At 56.5% G+C, this 16,949-nt stretch overlaps 1 protein-coding gene across 2 annotated transcripts in view; it reads right to left on the reverse strand.

The window, feature by feature from the left end:
• Window positions 1-16,949, reverse strand: part of PARVB (parvin beta) — a 107,396-nt gene that overhangs the window by 14,230 nt on the left and 76,217 nt on the right. For both annotated transcript variants that reach the window (XM_058568173.1, XM_058568174.1), the window contains exons 6-10: window positions 16,400-16,515; window positions 13,536-13,594; window positions 10,742-10,761; window positions 3,976-4,037; window positions 1,357-1,425 (exon numbers count right to left, since the gene is read on the reverse strand). In XM_058568173.1, coding sequence (XP_058424156.1) covers window positions 1,357-1,425; window positions 3,976-4,037; window positions 10,742-10,761; window positions 13,536-13,594; window positions 16,400-16,515 — 326 coding nt within the window. The remainder of the gene's footprint in view (window positions 1-1,356; window positions 1,426-3,975; window positions 4,038-10,741; window positions 10,762-13,535; window positions 13,595-16,399; window positions 16,516-16,949) is intronic.

Here is a 16,949-nt window from a genome sequence, read left to right on the forward strand (position 1 = left end):
CCTACTTCTGGACTGCTAATATACCAAACAGCAAATAATCAGAGGCTGAGTGCACAATATTAGTAAACTGCTAACAATAATGAATGTATTTGCAAACAATGCACAAATTAATATACCCATTAAAAACGGACCATTCGGCTTTCAAATACAGACCCACGCTGTCCACGATTAGCTCGCCACGTAGAGAAAGCGTCTAGAACAAAACCCTCAGCGCAGTTATCTCTGGTGACGGGATTACGAATCATTTTTATTTGTTTTACTTATCTGCATTTTCAGACATTTCTACAATGAACCTGAATTACTTTTTTAATTAGAAAAGCAAATGAGAAAAGTTAAAGAAAGAGAAAGGAACGGATGCAATCACCCGAGGGTTTAAGAAGAATCAGCTGTGCATTAGAGCAATCTGCACCAAGAACTCAAAAGACTCCAGATTCGAGCACCCAGCTAATCCTGGGAAAATTATATTTTGTCTTTAATCCTGCCGAGTGCTCAAAACATATTTTTTCATGAAGCTACTTTAGCTCTGAGTAGGGGTGGGGGAATATGCTTTATATACTTACTGTGCGTATTCATCAGAGGGATATTTAACAGGCATTAGCTCGGGGCCAGCCACAGCACCAAGTGGGAGAACAGCGACGGAGAGAGGCAGAGGGGGTAGAACATTCTAGAACATCTAGACTGAGGGACCTGCACATGCAGAGGCCCTTTGGTGGGGCTGGTGTGGCACCTTGGAGAGCGTTAGGAGTTAAATTGTGTCCCCCAAAAAAGATGTGTTGGAGTCCTAACCCCAGGACCTGTGAGTGCGACCTTATTTGGAAATACGGTCTTCACTGAAGTGATCAGGTTAAGATGAGGTCAGTAGGGTGGGCCCTAACCCACATGACTGCATTTTTACAAAGAGGGGAGATGTGGACACAGACATGCACACGGGAGAACATCATATGAGGATGAAGGCAGAGATGGGAGTGATGCATCTATGACCCAGTGACACCAAAGATCCCAGGAAACCACCAGAAGCTGGGGAAGGCCTGGCACAGATCCCCCCTCTCAGCCTCAGAAGGAACCAGCCCTGCCAACACCTTATCTGGGACTTCCGGCCTCCAGAACTGTGAGGACATCAATTTCTGTTGTGGAGGCCAGTCAGTTTGTGGTCCGTTGTTCCGCCAGCCCCAGGAAACCAGGACAGGGGGTCTGAGGGAAGGCCGGAGCAGCTGGACTGGAGCTGTTTCGGGGGCAGGATGGGCATCCTTGTTACACCAACAAGACGGCGCCTGCTTTGCTCACACGCCCGCCTGGGATCAGAAGGCTGGCTGACGACACAGGACGAAGGACCTGTCAACCCAGAGCCCCGCCTACCTGCGTCTCCAGTTCTGTCACCTCCAGATTCAGCTTGTTCAGATGCTTGTTCACAAACGTGATGAGCGACTGTCAAGGCAAAGAGACACGGACCATGAGTGAGGGATTCGGCCCCCAGCTGCTGGGAGGGAGTCGACAACTGCCATCAGGGACTGTGTGAAACGCTTCCAGAATCTCCTGTCTGCTAAAATAAAAGTCTCCTGTTTAAAATGAAACGTTCTGACAGTAACCCTTCGTTTTAATGGGATAATGCCTAAATCTACTCCAGCTGGAGGAGAAAACACATCTCCATTCACCAACCCATGTGCACACGTGCTTATTCACACATGGGTACCGTATTTAACAATCCTACAGAAGAATGACCAGTGCCCTTAACGACAAAGGCTGCCTCAGGCCACACCCATCACAGTTCCAGTAAACGGAGAGATTCCACGCAGGGCTTTCTCTCAGGGAAGCTGGGGTTTTCTGAGCCCTGTTACGTACACAGCAAAAGCCACTGGCTTCTCCTCTCGAGCAAAAGTTTAAAACTTGTCAGCTGTAGCTTTTCCCAGCGATCAAACCCAACTTCAATGGAAACTCACTACCAGCCCCAGCCCTCCCTACCCCTGGACATGCTGTCACTTCCTTGTTCACTCTACCCAAATTTAGGGAGCAGCTGATATCTATGAGCCTGCTTGGTGCTGGAGCCATGAAGACGGTAGGACAGAGCTCCAGCCTGGAGAGCCTGCGGCATAATTCTCCACATACACACCTAGTGGAGGCGGCAGAGAAATCAAGAGATACAATGAAGCGTGTGAAACGTGGAACAGAGGGAGGTTTGATGAGTGCACAAGGGGAGGTGTGCGGGCCCCTGGAAGATGTCGAGGGAGGGAGCATTTGAGCTGGCCCTGGGGGTGGGCCAAGTGGGAGATGGGCGGGGGGGAAGTCGGCAGAGAGGCACCCAGGCCACGTACACGTGTATGATCCCTTTGGGATCTTCCGACTGTGGCTGGGTGTGGGTGGGGAGGGAGAGAGTAGGAGGGGTGACCCAGGAGAGACCTGGAGAGGTGGGCAGGGGCCCCCTTTTATTCTGGGGCCTGGGGAGCCACTAACACAGCAACTCTCAATGTGGGGGTGGGGAAGGGCCAGACTGGAAGCAGGACGCCGTCAGGCAAACAGAAGGACTGTGTCCTGTTCATTGCTGGGGTCCCCAGTCCCAAAATACGTCTTTTCAAAGAATGAATTAACGTCATATCCACTGAAAGACAAAAGCTAACCTTACGCCATCATATTCAACACTCTGGCGACCACATGCTGCATGCTGGGCCTTTGCACAGACGTGACTGCATTTTACTCTCACAGCATCCCTGAGAGGTGGGGACTGCCTCTGTCCCTCCTTGACAGATGGGGAAACTGAGGCAGTGGTTATAGTCTGCCTCAGGTCACACAGCTGGTAAGTGGGAAGCAGCATTTGAATCTCCTTGTGCATCCACCCACACGGGTTCTGTCAGGGTCCCTGGGGGCCAGATGTGGCCGGAGTGGGGGTGGAGGACAGGGCTTTGATGCTTTGATGCTCCAGGGTGTCACTCATGACCAAGGATGCTAAGAAGGCTCTGCCCCAGAAGGACTATTGGGATGGTTCCACCGGCCCTTTGCAACGTGCCTCCAAGAACTAACAATCTCATTGTCCCAGCGTGGACCAGCATCTTCCAAATGCAGGGTCCATGGGAATTCAATGTATTCCAACCCAAAATAGATAAACAAATCTCATTATCGACAAACAAGTTTGGAAAACGCTTCCTACTAAGCCCCCTCTCGGAGAATTACAACGCGTGTCTGAATCTTAACGGCTCTGAGAAGTCCTGCGTTATGAAACCTGTATGGGAAAATTATCTTAGACAGAGAACTCTCTCCCCCGGGTCACGGGCAGAAATGATGGCTCCTCCGATTCTATAGAGGGGTGGGAAGCACACCCATCCCACCGCTGCCTCCCCGAATGGGAGGCCTGCAGGCACTCAGATAAACTCGATGTGCAGTGAGGGAAGGCTCAATTCCCTCTGGGGGGCAATAAGCCTTTCCGGCAGATCCCCCTGGAAGCTCATCACGCCCCAGCCCCTGACTCCAGAGCTTCGGGTTCACACGGGTTTTTCCATCCATAGATTAGCCAGCAGGCTGCCTGGGCTGCGATGAAGAGCTGGCTTTTGTGCTCCTGTCTGGAGGGGAAATGGTCCAAATGCACGCACGGAACAGCTCTGCTGGCAAAACCCTGTTTACCGGGCAGGTTGTGAATGCGCTTCGTGGTGATGAGGCCGGCAGGAGCCAGCAGGTTGACACGCTTAAAAACATTTCCACATTAAAAAAAAGGCCTTCAGTGGGAATGAACCGCCATGCGGGCGCTGGCTGGCTAATTCACTCAACGGGAGCGGGAGGGCGGGCTGGCGGATACCCAGGGAGCGGAGATGTCGAGTTAAAAGGTGCTAATTTTATGCACTGCAGTTACGTTTTTGACTATAATTACACTTCAATCCAGGTGGCAAACATTTCAGAGATTTTAAACATCTCCCACCCTCTTCCCAGCACGGAGTTCAGGCTGTGAAAAAGCCCGGAGACGAGGGACACACAATCCGATCGAGCGCTTACCTTCTTCACCACGCTGAGCTTGTCTGGGGCGTGGTCGAAGAGGGTGTCGAAGGCGTCCCGTTCTGCGTGGACACGGGGAGACACGGGGAGAAAGAGGGGTTTATGGAGACACACGGTGCGGCTCTAGTCCCCGCCCATCCCGAGGAGGAGGCAGCTTCTGCTCCCTCGGGATGCTCAGCCCTCCTGGAATCCTTTTAATTCCTGCCAGAACCCGAAGGGCGGGCGCTGACGAGGAGCCAAACCAGGAAAGGAGGCTTCTAGACTCCTTCTCAGCTTCTATCTTTTAACGGGAAATACAGGGGTAGCACACGGAAAGCTGCCCCAGCGCATCCTAGGACTCGAAGTGTCCCTGCCTCTCCATCTTCCACGCTCCCTATCCACAAGTGAATCTTGTCGGTATACCCGACCACCTCTCTAGCTCGCCACGGCTGCAGCCCCCATTCAGGCCCCATCGCCCCTCACCTGGGGGCAGCTACAGCCTCCTGCTTAATCCGCCTCCCTCCTCCACTCCCGGCCCCTCCGATCCATTCTCCCTAGCAGGCAAAGTGAGCCCTTTAAAGTGTAAACTGGATCATTTCTTCCCCCCTCCCCATCCCTGCCCTGACTAAAACTCTCGGACAGCTTCTCATCATTCAGAACAAAATGTATTCTCTCTCCCGGGGGGATCCAACGGGCTCAGAGTGATCCGCCAACACCCTCACTCTCCCTGACTTCCCCCCACCAACCGGCTTCCCAGCTGCTCCTTCACCACACGCTCACCACAGGGGCTTTGCACCTGCTGTTCACCGGCCTCACTTCCTTCAGGTTGCTATCAGATGTCACCTCCTCTGAGGGGCCTTCCATGACCATCCCTGTCTCAAAGAGCAATCCACCCGCTCCCACTCTGTCTTCTTATCCTGGTGCACTTTTCATAGCACTTAATCACTACTCGAGTATTTTGTGTGTATATGATTTTGTGTGTATATGCCTGCTGTGTATTATCTGCTGGGGTGTCAGCTCCTCCAGGCCTGAGACCGCCGTCTCCCTTGTTCCCTGCACCGTCTCTGGCTCCCAGAGCAGTGAAGGGTCCACGGCCCGTGCTCAGAATGAATGAACGAACTAGAAGACCCTGTGCCAGAATCTCTACAGCAATTCTCTCGGGAGTGTCCGCCTCTGTGGGAACACCCGCAGCCCGTTCCCGCCGTGTCCCATCCGTCTTCCTCTCCCAGGCGAGCCCTAACCCGCTCTAACTGCCCACTCCTGGGCCCCACGGTGGGCCCCACTGTGCCCTCCAAATTAACACAGAATCAATCTTTTCCCTCTCCAACGAGGGGCCCCCGGAGGCCAAGTCAACACGGCTCTCGGTGGACAAGAAGGGAGCAGGGCTGGAGGGCCAGGCGCCTGGTTCTAGCCTGATGCTGCCGTGGCCACATGGAGGCAGGACAGAGCCTGCTGCAGCCTGGACCCCAGGCAGGAGGGCTGAGGCCGCCAGGGTGGACACAGGGCTGTGGGGAGTCGCTGCCAGGGCAGAGGGGAGGGGAGGATGGCACCTGGAAGGTCCTGGGCCCCGACTCCTGTCCTCAAGGAGCCACTCACGCCCCCAAGATTCCCGGGGGCAGTGTATGACCCTGGCCAGCAGAGACGGCTTGTGCCAACCCCCAACGTGGAGCCCTGGGGGGCTGGGGAGCCCAGTCAGATGTGGGGAGATGGGGGTAGGATGTCTCCTCCACTTGTCTGGGGGTGGCCGGGAACCCACAACCAGAGCCGACCAAGGGGCTGCTTCAGGACAGCCAGGCCTGACCCAGGGAGGAGGAGGGAGGCAGCAACGAGAAAGAAGGCAGGACCCCTCCTCGCTGGCCCGCCTGGTCCCAAAAGGAAGGTTCTCCGGGTTCACTGACAGGGCCCCAAAGGCAGCTCACACCCTCAGCCCAGCCCAGCCCAGGTAGCCTCCTCCTTGGCCCTGGGGGTGGGGGAGGGAAGGGAGGTGAGAGGCAGAGAGGAAGCGAGAGGAGGACTGGGTGTGCGTGTGCGTGTGTGTGTGTACATACATGTGCACATGCGGGGCGGGGGGGGTGCGCGCGTGTGTGTGTGTACATACATGTGCACATGCGGGGCGGGGCGGGTGCGCGCGCGTGTGTGTACATACATGTGCACATGCGGGGCGGGGGGGTGCGTGTGTGTGTGTGTACATACATGTGCACATGCGGGGCGGGGGGGGGTGCGCGTGTGTGTGTGTCTGGGGGGAGGGCCGCCCCACTTCCTTCACCTGAAGTCCACCAGGGACCCAAAAGCCCAGCCCGTGGAATACCCTTCTCTAGCCTTTCTACCGCGGCAGCTGTAAATTGTTTTTATAGTCATCTAAGCGCACTCGATGAAACAGTCTGCTACGGGAAAAAAGCTAAATCTTTACAAAGCAAAATACGAACTTGAAATGCAGCTTGAGAAGAACCCCAGGAGCAGAGGAGCGCCTGACGTCAGCAGGTATATTTAGCCGGGCCACCGCTGGGCTGCAGGCACCGCACGGGGACGGGGGCAGTGTCACCCGCCCGGGCAAGCCTTCACCGCGCCCCTGCAGTGCCGGCCTCGGGGATGAAAACAGATCCGGGTTCAAATCCCGGCTGCACCACTTCAAAGTCCCACAGAGTAAAAATAGTCCCCACCTCGCCGTTGGTGTAGGAATTAAAGCGACGGTGTACAGGGACGAGCGAGAGCACGGCCTGGCAGCCTGTCGTGGGCGCTCCGCACACTAGGCGTCCTCTCTCCTGCCCCCACCCCAATCTCCCTCCCAGCTCTGGGGACGGTCCCCGAGATAACCAGGGAGCAGCCCTGCCCCGGGGAGGGGACAGGCTGGGGAGGCAGATGGGTAAACCGAGGTGGTACAAGAGGTCAGGTGACAAAAAAAGGCCAGAAAGGATGCAGAAGAGGGCCGAGTGAACCAGGGCGCCAGTGTCGGCCGCGATCAGCCTTCAGAGATGGTAAGTCTAGCACGTATAAAGTTGTTTTTGTTTGAGTCTACATTTTATAAATTGGAAGATTTGTCTAAAAGTTCTGAGTTTCCGGCTTCTCTGAAGAACCGGAAGCTGTGGCCACAGTGAGCCTACATGCCCCCTGGTGTCAACGTGCCTCCCAGGGAGTGGGGTACGGACTCTCCAGTTTGCCCCAGGCCCCACCACTCCCCACTGCCACCCCACACAGAGGCTGAGGGGCAGCTGCTGTTTGATAGTCCAGCCCCTTCCTTCTTTCACGTTACCAGCCTGGTCCCTGCAGACACCCGAGTCTGCGGCCCATGGACAGAGGGCGGGCGGACGGAGGAAAGCCTCACGTGCAGAGCCTTGGTGTCTGAGCCAGGGCCTGATGGGGCAAGAAGAGGAGGAAGGGCATTCCAGGCAGAGGGAACAGAAAGCTCAGAGAGGCACAAGAAAGCCAGAGTGGGTCCAGACACTGTGGCCTGTGAGGGGGGCTAAGTAGGGGTGGGTCCAGCAGGGTGAGGAGCCATGGAGGGTGGCGACCAGGAGCGGTGTGATCCAGCTGCAGTGTTCAAACAAGCTCTGATGGCACAAAGAGGGAGACGTGCGGGGGAGAGCCCGGGGTTATAAGGAGACCAGCAGGGGAAGAGGAGGAAAGCTTCTCCCTTCTCCCCCACGGCCAGCCGAAGCCCAGGGAGGGGGAGGCGCCGCCTGCAGAGGAGAGGCAGCCAGCAAACCCGTTGCCATGGAGACCAGGCTGCCGCTCTCCAGCTACCCTGGGGAGAGAGGGGCCTCCATTACACCTGGGCCAGGACAGTGATGCCCTGGGGGGGGTGAGGGGGCAGGTAAGGGAGGCCCCCGGAGGGGGCAGGGTGGGTCCCTCCCTTCCTGGCTCAGACTGCTCATGAGAGAAACCGCAGCTGAGAACACAGCTCCTTGTGAATCCTGGCAGGCAGACATTAGCCAAGGAGGGTCTGCCTGGTATTCTGGAAGCTCCTGGAATGTCTGTGGCCCAGGGCTGGCTGCTGCAGGGGATGCAGGCTGAGGAAGACACGGTCTAGCCCACAGGACGCTTACAGTTCAAGAAATCATGTGTGAAGGGAAAGAGGGCCGGGCCAGGGTCCCTGGATTGCCCCGCACCCTGCGTCTGCCAGGCACGTGGCCAGGCAGGTGGCAGAGAGGGCCTCCCTAACAAGTGATGTTTGAGCGAGTACTGGAGGAGCTGAGAGTGAGCCATGGGGGACTCTAGAGGGAGAGCATTTTGGGCGGAGGGTACTACAAGTGCAGAAGCTGGAGGGGGGGCGTCTGGGGTGCTCTCAGAGCAGCGAGGGAGCCACAGGCGGGGCCAGACATGCAGGGGGAGTGAGGAGGCCAGGGAGGAGGGCAGGGGCCTCCAGAGGGGTGGTCTGAGAGGGCCTTGGAGGCCACTGTGGCTTTAGCTTAAACCAAGGTGGAGAGGGGTGTGAGGAGAAGAGTAGGGGACTCGGGGTGCTCGAGGAAGCCTGACCCCCACAACGTGTAGAGGAACCAACTCGAGAGGTGAGCCAGGGACCAGCGCCCAGGGAGGTAACGAAGTCTGACCTCAGTGGGGCCGTGGGGCGGTGGGGACCGATGGCTCCCCCCGGGAGAAGGGCCGGCAGCAGCCCCACGGTACCCAGGCTGCCAGGCGGGGTCAGCAGGACCTGGCAGCTGCGTCAGCAGGGGCGCTGGCGGCGGAGGTCATTGCCTATCACCCACTAATAGCCTGTTTGCATTTCACGAGTGTGGGGCAGCCAATACAGGAGGGAGAACAACCCCACCGGCTTCTCGGGGTTCCAGGGCCCCCACCCCCGAATGCTCAACCATCTCCCGTGTTCACCAGCACAGTGGCTGAGTCCATTTTCCAAACTGCGACACCTGATCTCCCCAGGGAGTCACCACCCCGGACACGAGACCCTAAAGGCCCGCTCACACGGCTGCTTGGGGGCTCCTGCCTCTGCCACGGGGTGCTGCATACAGCCCCCAGCTGAACCCATTCTCCCTGAGTTCCCCAAACCCCAGACTAGGCCCATCCCAAACACAGGAGTGACAACTCCCAGAAAACCACAGGCCACACTTAACAGTGCTCCGAGGGCCCCACTCTCGTCACCTCTGCGCGTCTACAATCCCACGGGGGTCAGAGCCCCTCCGTGCAGAAAGGACAGGACAGAAGGGTGCACTGCGCCCCCAAATGGGCCTCCACCCAGACCCAGGGTGTGGCCAGGCTGCCCACATGCCGGTCCACTCAGGGCGCCCACCTGGCCCCGTGAGCCACACCCCCACTGCTATTCTGCGCCTTCACCAACTCCACACGGGAGGGTTCCCATTTCTCTATTTTTTTTTTTTAATAAAAAAGACAAAAAAAAGTAGCTGAATGGCTACTTAAAAAAAAAAAAATAGTTTAGGGGCCGGCCCAGTGGCGCAAGCCGTTAAGTGCGCGCACTCCACTGCGGTGGCTCGGGGGTTCGCCGGTTCAGATCCTGGGTGCGCACCGACACACCGCTTGGCAAGCCATGCTGTGGCGGCGTCGCATATAAAGTGGAGGAAGATGGGCACAGATGTTAGCCCAGGGCCAGTCTTCCTCGGCAAAAAAAGAGGAGGATTGGCAGATGTTAGCACAGTGCTGATCTCCTCATAAAAAAAAAAAAATAGTGAAGACTGGATTTCCCCAGCACAGCTTAAGAAAGCTAAGGATATATAATTGCTGCATTTTCTCTCGTCCAAGACCTTTGAGAATTTAAGCGCCACCTCCCCTCTTCACACAAGCAGCAGTGTGCCATGGGTCCCCAGATAACCCTGAGGTTACAGAGCCCTGTGGCAAAGCCCGTGGACAACTCCCCCGTAGCTATAGAACCAGCTCTGGGCCCACAGCCTTGCAAGGCATGCAGGGAAACTTCTATATGGTCCCCACTTTTCCTTCTAACAGCTCTGCCCTGCTCACTGGAGAACGTGGTGTTTGGGGGTCCAGGGCTTTCTGTTTTGAAAAATAGTCCCCCAAGCAGTGAGCCTGGCTCAGGCTGCCTCTGGCTGCGGGTGAGAGCTGGGGGCTTCCCATCCCTGAGGGTTTAAAGGCTGCCACAGCTGTCCCTTTATCTGCCATTCTCCCTGAGACGAAGATGGGGTCCCGAGGCTGTAGCGGGGCAGGGAACAGCTCTTTGGGAACAGCCACTGAAAACTAACAGTAACAACCACCCAACAGAAAGAGAGCCGGGCCCTGGGCCAAGTAGAGCGCACATTTACTATCTCACGCTATCCTCTCAGCAACCCCGAGGTCCCATTTCACAGATGAGGCACAGGGAGGTGAAGGAGCAGGCCAGAGGTCGCCAGCTGGGACCAGAGCCAAGGCTGCCTGACTCTAGGGAGGTGGGCCAGGCTGGAGATTTTAAGGTGGAAAAACTATAAATGAAAGTACATCCCGTAAGGAAGCTCTCTCCTGGCTGGCTAACTATGCTCTGTACTCAAGCCGACACCTCCGCCCTCCTGTCTATCCTGGTTCCACTGCCTGCTCCAGGTCCCGCCGGAGGGAGCCCGCGCCACGTCCCAGACACTTCCCGGGTCCCCTGCTTCACGCCAGCCTCCCACCACACTCTCCTTGTCACCACCCGGCCTCTCGCAGCTCTGAGAAGCAGGGCCCACGGGGGAACTGCACACTTTCTCTAAGATTCCAGAACTGCTGGGAGCAGAGAAACCCACCCACGGTCCTGCTGCCCCTGCATGACTGCGTGAACCCTGGGAGCTTCTGAGACAGCCCCAGAGCACCCCACGACCTCAGACCCCCCATCCCCACCCCCGGGGTTACTTACCAAACCGACCCATCATCATCCTGCAAACAAGAACAGAGAGGGAGCCATGAGACGGGTCGCTCAGAGCACAGTTTAACTGGCAGCATGAGAGGGGGCACTGGAGGGAACCCAAGAGTCAGAGCCCCAAACTGCCCAGTTGAGGGGCTTTGTATAAAAATGTAAGTCACATTTTGATAAATTCTGCCCCGCTCTAATTACAGACTAGAAGTGCTCCTGGATACTAAACGCTTGCACAAGATAAGCAGCAAATCACCATCTCTATTTAAACCACCCCTTTAATGCCATTTGGGGGGGTATTTAAATCATGGGCTAACATGGAAAACATTCCAGCAGAAAACGGGTCTTCCGTCAGCCGCTGAATGGTGAACTTTAAAATGCAGGGGTGCAGATTACCCAAGGGTCACATTTCGGCGAGTAAGCACGATGCACATTCAGGGAATCAGGAAACTAAAGGATCCTGAAGAACCACAGGCTGGGCCCCGATTGCAAGCGGGCGAAAGCTGAACTCACGAAGGACAGAGGGCAGTTCCTCTTTGAGGACCTCAAGGGCACGAGCGCACAGTTCCTCTCCGCACACTCCCTTCCTGAGAGGCTGGGAGATCTTCCCTTTGTCCCCCGATCCCTCTAGACTCAAGTCCTCTGGCTCCATCTTATTTAACAAACATTCTCTTGAGTACCTACTATGCACAGGCTGCGGAGACGCAGAAATCAATACCCTATGGCCCTGTCCTCCTGACAGCCAGCGGTGAGAGAAATCCATAAGCCCCCATTTCCACCCACCCCAAAGTGGACAAGCAGGAGATGTCACGGGAACTGAAAGGAAGCCAGCCACTCCTGCTTGGCAAACAGGGAGGGCTTCCTGGAGGAGGTGACCTCAGAGCTGCCTCTAGAAAGAGAGAAATGGGAGGATGTTGAGGCTAGACGGGAGGCGGGGAGGACACCTTAAGAAACTAGAGGTGGATCTTCAGTACCGCAGGAGGGTGAGCTGCGAGGGGACTGAGGTCAGATGGATCCGGAAGGCAGGGGGGCAGCACTATGTGGTCTTTGGCAGACATCTGATGATTTAGACACTCTATCCGATCCACTGGGACACGCAGAGGGGAAGGAACAGGAGAGAGCAAACCCGGAGTCAAGGAGACTGGGCAGGAGGCTGGGCGGCCTTTCTGGAAGTCTCTCCCCACCCTGATGTGGGGCACTCCCTTCCTCCTGAAAGTCCCTTATGGCCACAGAGCACTTCCCAGGAGCTCCTGGGCTGGCTTTCTCATTTCTACAGACATGTCCGTTCTCGCCAGCTAGACCCCCAGCCCTGGAGGAGAGGAACCATGTGCGAAACACCTCTCAGCCCCTCGGTGCCCCACACGGTGCCCGGCGCAGAGTAGGCCCTCTGTGAGCTGGTCACCACTGTGAACTGTTGGGGCCATTTCCCCACCCGCCAGCTCTGACCACAGAGCTCCCAGCTCCCCCTGTGGCCCTCTCCCAGGTCCCCCTCACACCGGGGCGACTGGAAAAGACAGCCCAGCTTCTTCCCACTGCCGCACGCCTGCCCGCAGCCATGCGCCTGGCTGCTCCTCCCGTCGGCAGGGAACCTGTCTCCCCCCCGATCCAGGATGACACTGAGACTCTGACCCTCAGAATGCGAGGACACAGCGTGCGGGGGCTCAAGGGGCCTGTGGCTGCCCTCTCATTCTCTTGGAACCCTGAGGACACGCTGGGGGGACGCCCGGCTCAGTGAGGATGAGAGACACGTGGAGGGACAGAGGCCCGTCCCCGGCCAGCACCAACCACCAGACCAGCGGAGAGCCGCCCGGCCAAGGCCGGCCCAGACCGCTGGCCCACAGGACTGTGAGCGAATAAAGCGGCTGTCGTACGGCCACTGGGCTTTGGGTGGTGTGTTACACAATAACGGATAACCGAGACACTACCCCACTCCTAATCCCTCTCACGCTGCCCTCCTCCTGCTCCTGAGCAGGCCCAGCAGGCTCCAAGGCCCCGGGCCAGGCTCAGCACCCGTCCCTGGTGCTCCCTCCCCACTCTCCTGCCCCCATTCCCCCCACGGGCTGGAACAGCCGTTCACACACATCAGCGCCTCTCCGCTTCACCTGACAGCTCCCGCGCCGGGAGTGGTTCCTGCGTCCGCCCCGATTTCTGCAAGACCATACACGGATGCATGACGCAGTAATTAATCACTCCGCGACCCGAGCGGTGGGTTAGCTGAGACGATCGATTTTTAAATGTTCTGTTTCACCCGAAACAGATTTAGTCGAGAGGCACAAATGCCATGAATTTTAAAGATCCTTAACAGGGCGTCGTACAGCTCCTACAAACCGTACGCGAGATATACCGTTTGATTTGCTATTTTTCGTAGATTTGAAGGCTTTTAGACTTCTTAAACATTTCCCTCTGGCTTTCTCGAAGAGACCACAGTGCCTCAGCACTGCCAAAGGAAAGTTCTAGTTTAGACGCGTGGCTCCCTCCCTCTACGGATGGATAAATGAACCAGGACAACGGGCCCCTCTGAACACCTCCTCTGTCTCAACATTCCTAAAGGTTGCCTTCTAAAACAAGGAATGAAAAGTCCAAAGGCTTTGGAAAATAGCTCAGTTCTAACCTTACAAGCTTTGAAGAAAGTGGGTTTTTGAAGGAAAGAGAGGGCAGACGCTCGCGTGAAAATCGCATCCTAGGGTTAAGGGACCTCGAGTGGAAATCGGCCCCCACGTATGTCCGGGTGCCTGGCTGAAGCAGCCCGGGGCCCGGCTCACGCAGAGGAACGGGGCAGGGCGGCAGGTCCACTTACTCTGTGGTCGTGGTCAGCTCCTCCGTGACGTGGCTGGAATGCAGCAGGCCTTCCCTCTTCTGAAACCCCAAAATGAACAAATCAATACGTACACCTCTGGGCCGGCAGAGAGGACAGGAGGAAGGACGTCACTGTGGGGGGGTGAAGCCGGGGGCAGGTGGCCCCAGGGCCAGGAGACCACCTCAGGAACAACAAAAGAATGGAGCGATGCCCGGGTGGGTGGGCCGCACGTGACCACAGGGGGTGACCCTTTTGGTGGCTGGAACCTGCCCCCAGCCTTCCCCCCACCCTCTCTTCTCCACATCGCTCGGCGAGCTGGCAGTTGTGGGGTCTCAGGAGAAACACCCAGCTCCCCAAGGATCTTCTGCGGCCTGCAGTGGAGAGCGAGGAGCACGAAGGAACATAACCACAGGGAGCTCCCAGTGAAGAGACCAAGTACACTGGGCTGAATAGGGTCCCCCAGAAGTCAGGTCCATTCAGAACCTCAGAATGTGACCCTACTTGGAAACAGGGTCTTTGCAGGTATAGTTAGATAAGATGAGGCCATGATGGATTAGGGTGTGTCCTATATCCAATAGGACCGGTGTCCTTACACGAAGAGAAAATAGAGACACAGAAACACAGAAATAGGGCACAGGGGGAAGAGGCCACGTGACAAGGAGGCAGAGACTGGAGGGATGTGTCTACAAGCCAAGGACTGCCGGCAGCCGCCAGAAGCCAGAAGAGGGAAGGAAGGATTTCCCGTAGAGCCTTCGGAGGAAGCGAGACCCTGCCAACTCCTTGAACCCAACTCCCTCCCTCCTCCGTAATTATGAGGAAATAAATGCCTGTAGCTTTAAGCCACCCAGTTTGTGATATTTTGTTACAGCAGCCTCAGGACATTACATGGTATGTGGCACGTCTCCCAGAGCCTGGCAGGTACGAAGAGGCCACACGGTGGGGGAAGGGGAGTGGGGTGGTGGCGGCGGTGCTGGGGGCAGCCTGTATGTCCCAGGACCTCAGGGTGGAGCTCAGCAGTCAGCTAACCCAATCACCACTGCCAGCCCCAACTTGAACCCCTCGAGGGACGGAGAACTCACTTCCTGTTGGGCAGCCCTCTATAGACACCTCTCGAGATCCGAGCTTCCCCACCTCTCCTCAGCTAGGCCTCTGCTGGTTCTTGTGAACGAAGAGTAACCACCGTCGGTGGGAGACAAGCAACTTTCTGAGTGATTCTCAGGAGAGCCCACTGAGGGAGGCCCAGAGACATCATATGCACTTATCACACAGCAAATGTGCATCAGGCACCTCCTGGGTGCTGGGCCCAGGGCTTGGTATTGACATACAAAGCTGAATATTTTCAAGGTTTGCAGTATAATCTCAATTTTATGGGGACATCATTGCAGCTGGGATCAATAAGTGATGTCCCAAAGCCTCACTGGTAGGTGGCAAATGGGGCCCGTGCCCTCATTCCTTCCCTCCATGAACTGCCACAGTCCTTGCATCTCCCTGTCTCAGACTGGAAAATTGGAGGCGGAGGGAGAGGCCAGGGGCCCACGGGGAAGGCAGGGGCAGCTCTAAGGTCTGGGGGGAGGGCTTTGAGGCCTGAGGCCGGCCAGGTCCCGGGACCTCCTCTCCCCGATTCATTCCACCATGGCCGTGGCCCCAAGAATCCTTCTGTGACCCTGCTCAAGGTAGGCAGCGCCAGCAAGGGCTGGCCCCAAAAGATTTTCCTGGACCGAAGTGCAGGCCTGAAAGGAAATACCCTGATTATCAAGCTGCACGGGGCTCAGGGGGCCCCGAGGCTGACGTCCATGGTTTGGGAACCACGTTTCCACGTGTCCTCAGGAAGCCTTTCCCGGCTGGCTGCCTCGAGTGAGCATCCAAGACCAGGGCGGCAGGAACGGTCCCTTGTCCCCATCACCACTGCTGCCAACCACAAACATTCCTCCTTAGGAAGCAAATGAGCCAAAGGGCAGGTACCCCTCACCCGGTGCCAGAAAGGGGCACTCCTGCCCGTCGGGCCAAGGCCGAGCTCCCGGGGTAATGGAGGGGTCAGACGGCTTCGGAAAACGCAGGATCAGCCAGACCCTGTGGACTGCAGAGACCACGGGGCTGATAAGTTTAAAAACCAGAGGAGAGGGTGGACCTGGCCGTCTCAAGTCAGACAAGCACGCGAGACATCAGTCCAAGAGTCACCTCAACGCTCTGGCAGGAGCAGCTGCTCCTTTCAGACCCCAGTGTGTTTTCCTCATTAGTGTCCCCAGGGCCAGTGCTGAGTGCCAGGTACACAGTAGGTGCTTAATACACGTTTACCGGACAAAGCCACAAATAGAAAGCCAGGGCAGGGTCTGTCCCCATCAATGCAGGGGAAACGGCCAGGAAAGGCTGCCCCACCTCCCACAGAAGGACCCCAGCTCCTGGTTACATTTCTCCAAGTGCAGCCAGAGAAACGTCCCTAAGAAAGCAATCATGAGGAATGATGGCTATAATGCGGAGCAAAGTCAGGGAAGCTGTAATTGGGGTATCTGTTTCCTACCGCCGGACTCAACCCTCTCCAGTGAGCAATCAGCTCATTCAAGAGGACTGAATTCCAACTACTTGGCTTTGCAGAGAAATGAATGTTCTTTTCAAAAATGTGGAAAATTAAACCTCAACTCCCTCACGCCTTTGAAACCGCCTCTCTTCCAATCAATGCCATTGTTCCCACTCCAATCATTTATCTCGAAGCCAGGGCGAGGCGCACATCTTGTCAAGAGGGAAAAAGAGAAGGTAGCCACTTGGGGAGGAAAAGAAAAAGAAACAAGCAAGAAAACCACAGGAGGAAAAAGTCCCGGTGCGTCTCTCGCAGAGTCACGAGCAGGCCGACAGCTTGGGGTACTCACCCGCACGACCACCACTTGCACGGAGACATGCTCTGGGAGGCGGATCGGGGCCCGGAAGTGCACGGCCAGGGACACGAGGAGGTGGAGGATGGCCACCAGGTTCTTCCCGTGAATCGCTTGTCGAGGAGGGAAGAGGGAGCCGCTTTAGATCAGGTGGTGTAGGAACCCCGAGCCCACGTCCGAAAGGCAATAAAGATACTGCGTCTAAATGAGACCTCAGAGAAAAACCACGGAAAAAACCACAGGCCACGGAAAAATGAAGAGAGTTGATGAGCATCCTGTGCGAATTTAGTTCTAGTTTCTGTCTTTCCTGTTGGCCCAAGGTGACTTGCGCAACCACTTTCAAAAGCAGGATGTTTTTAAAAGGAGTAAATTGGGTGGTAACAGGAGAAAGAACGGGCAGGAGGGGAAAATTAGCACGAGAAGGGAAAAGATGGTGAAAAATGGGTCATCCTGGCCACTCACCCACCACAATCCTGCATATTACTCTCTCGCTCTTAAAAAGTTTTCCCTCTGTGCACTCAGCTCGCTCCAGAGAGCAGGCTCTCAA

Source organism: Diceros bicornis, chromosome 25, assembly GCF_020826845.1.
Source record: "Diceros bicornis minor isolate mBicDic1 chromosome 25, mDicBic1.mat.cur, whole genome shotgun sequence".
In the NCBI taxonomy this organism is placed as follows: Eukaryota; Metazoa; Chordata; class Mammalia; order Perissodactyla; family Rhinocerotidae; genus Diceros; species Diceros bicornis.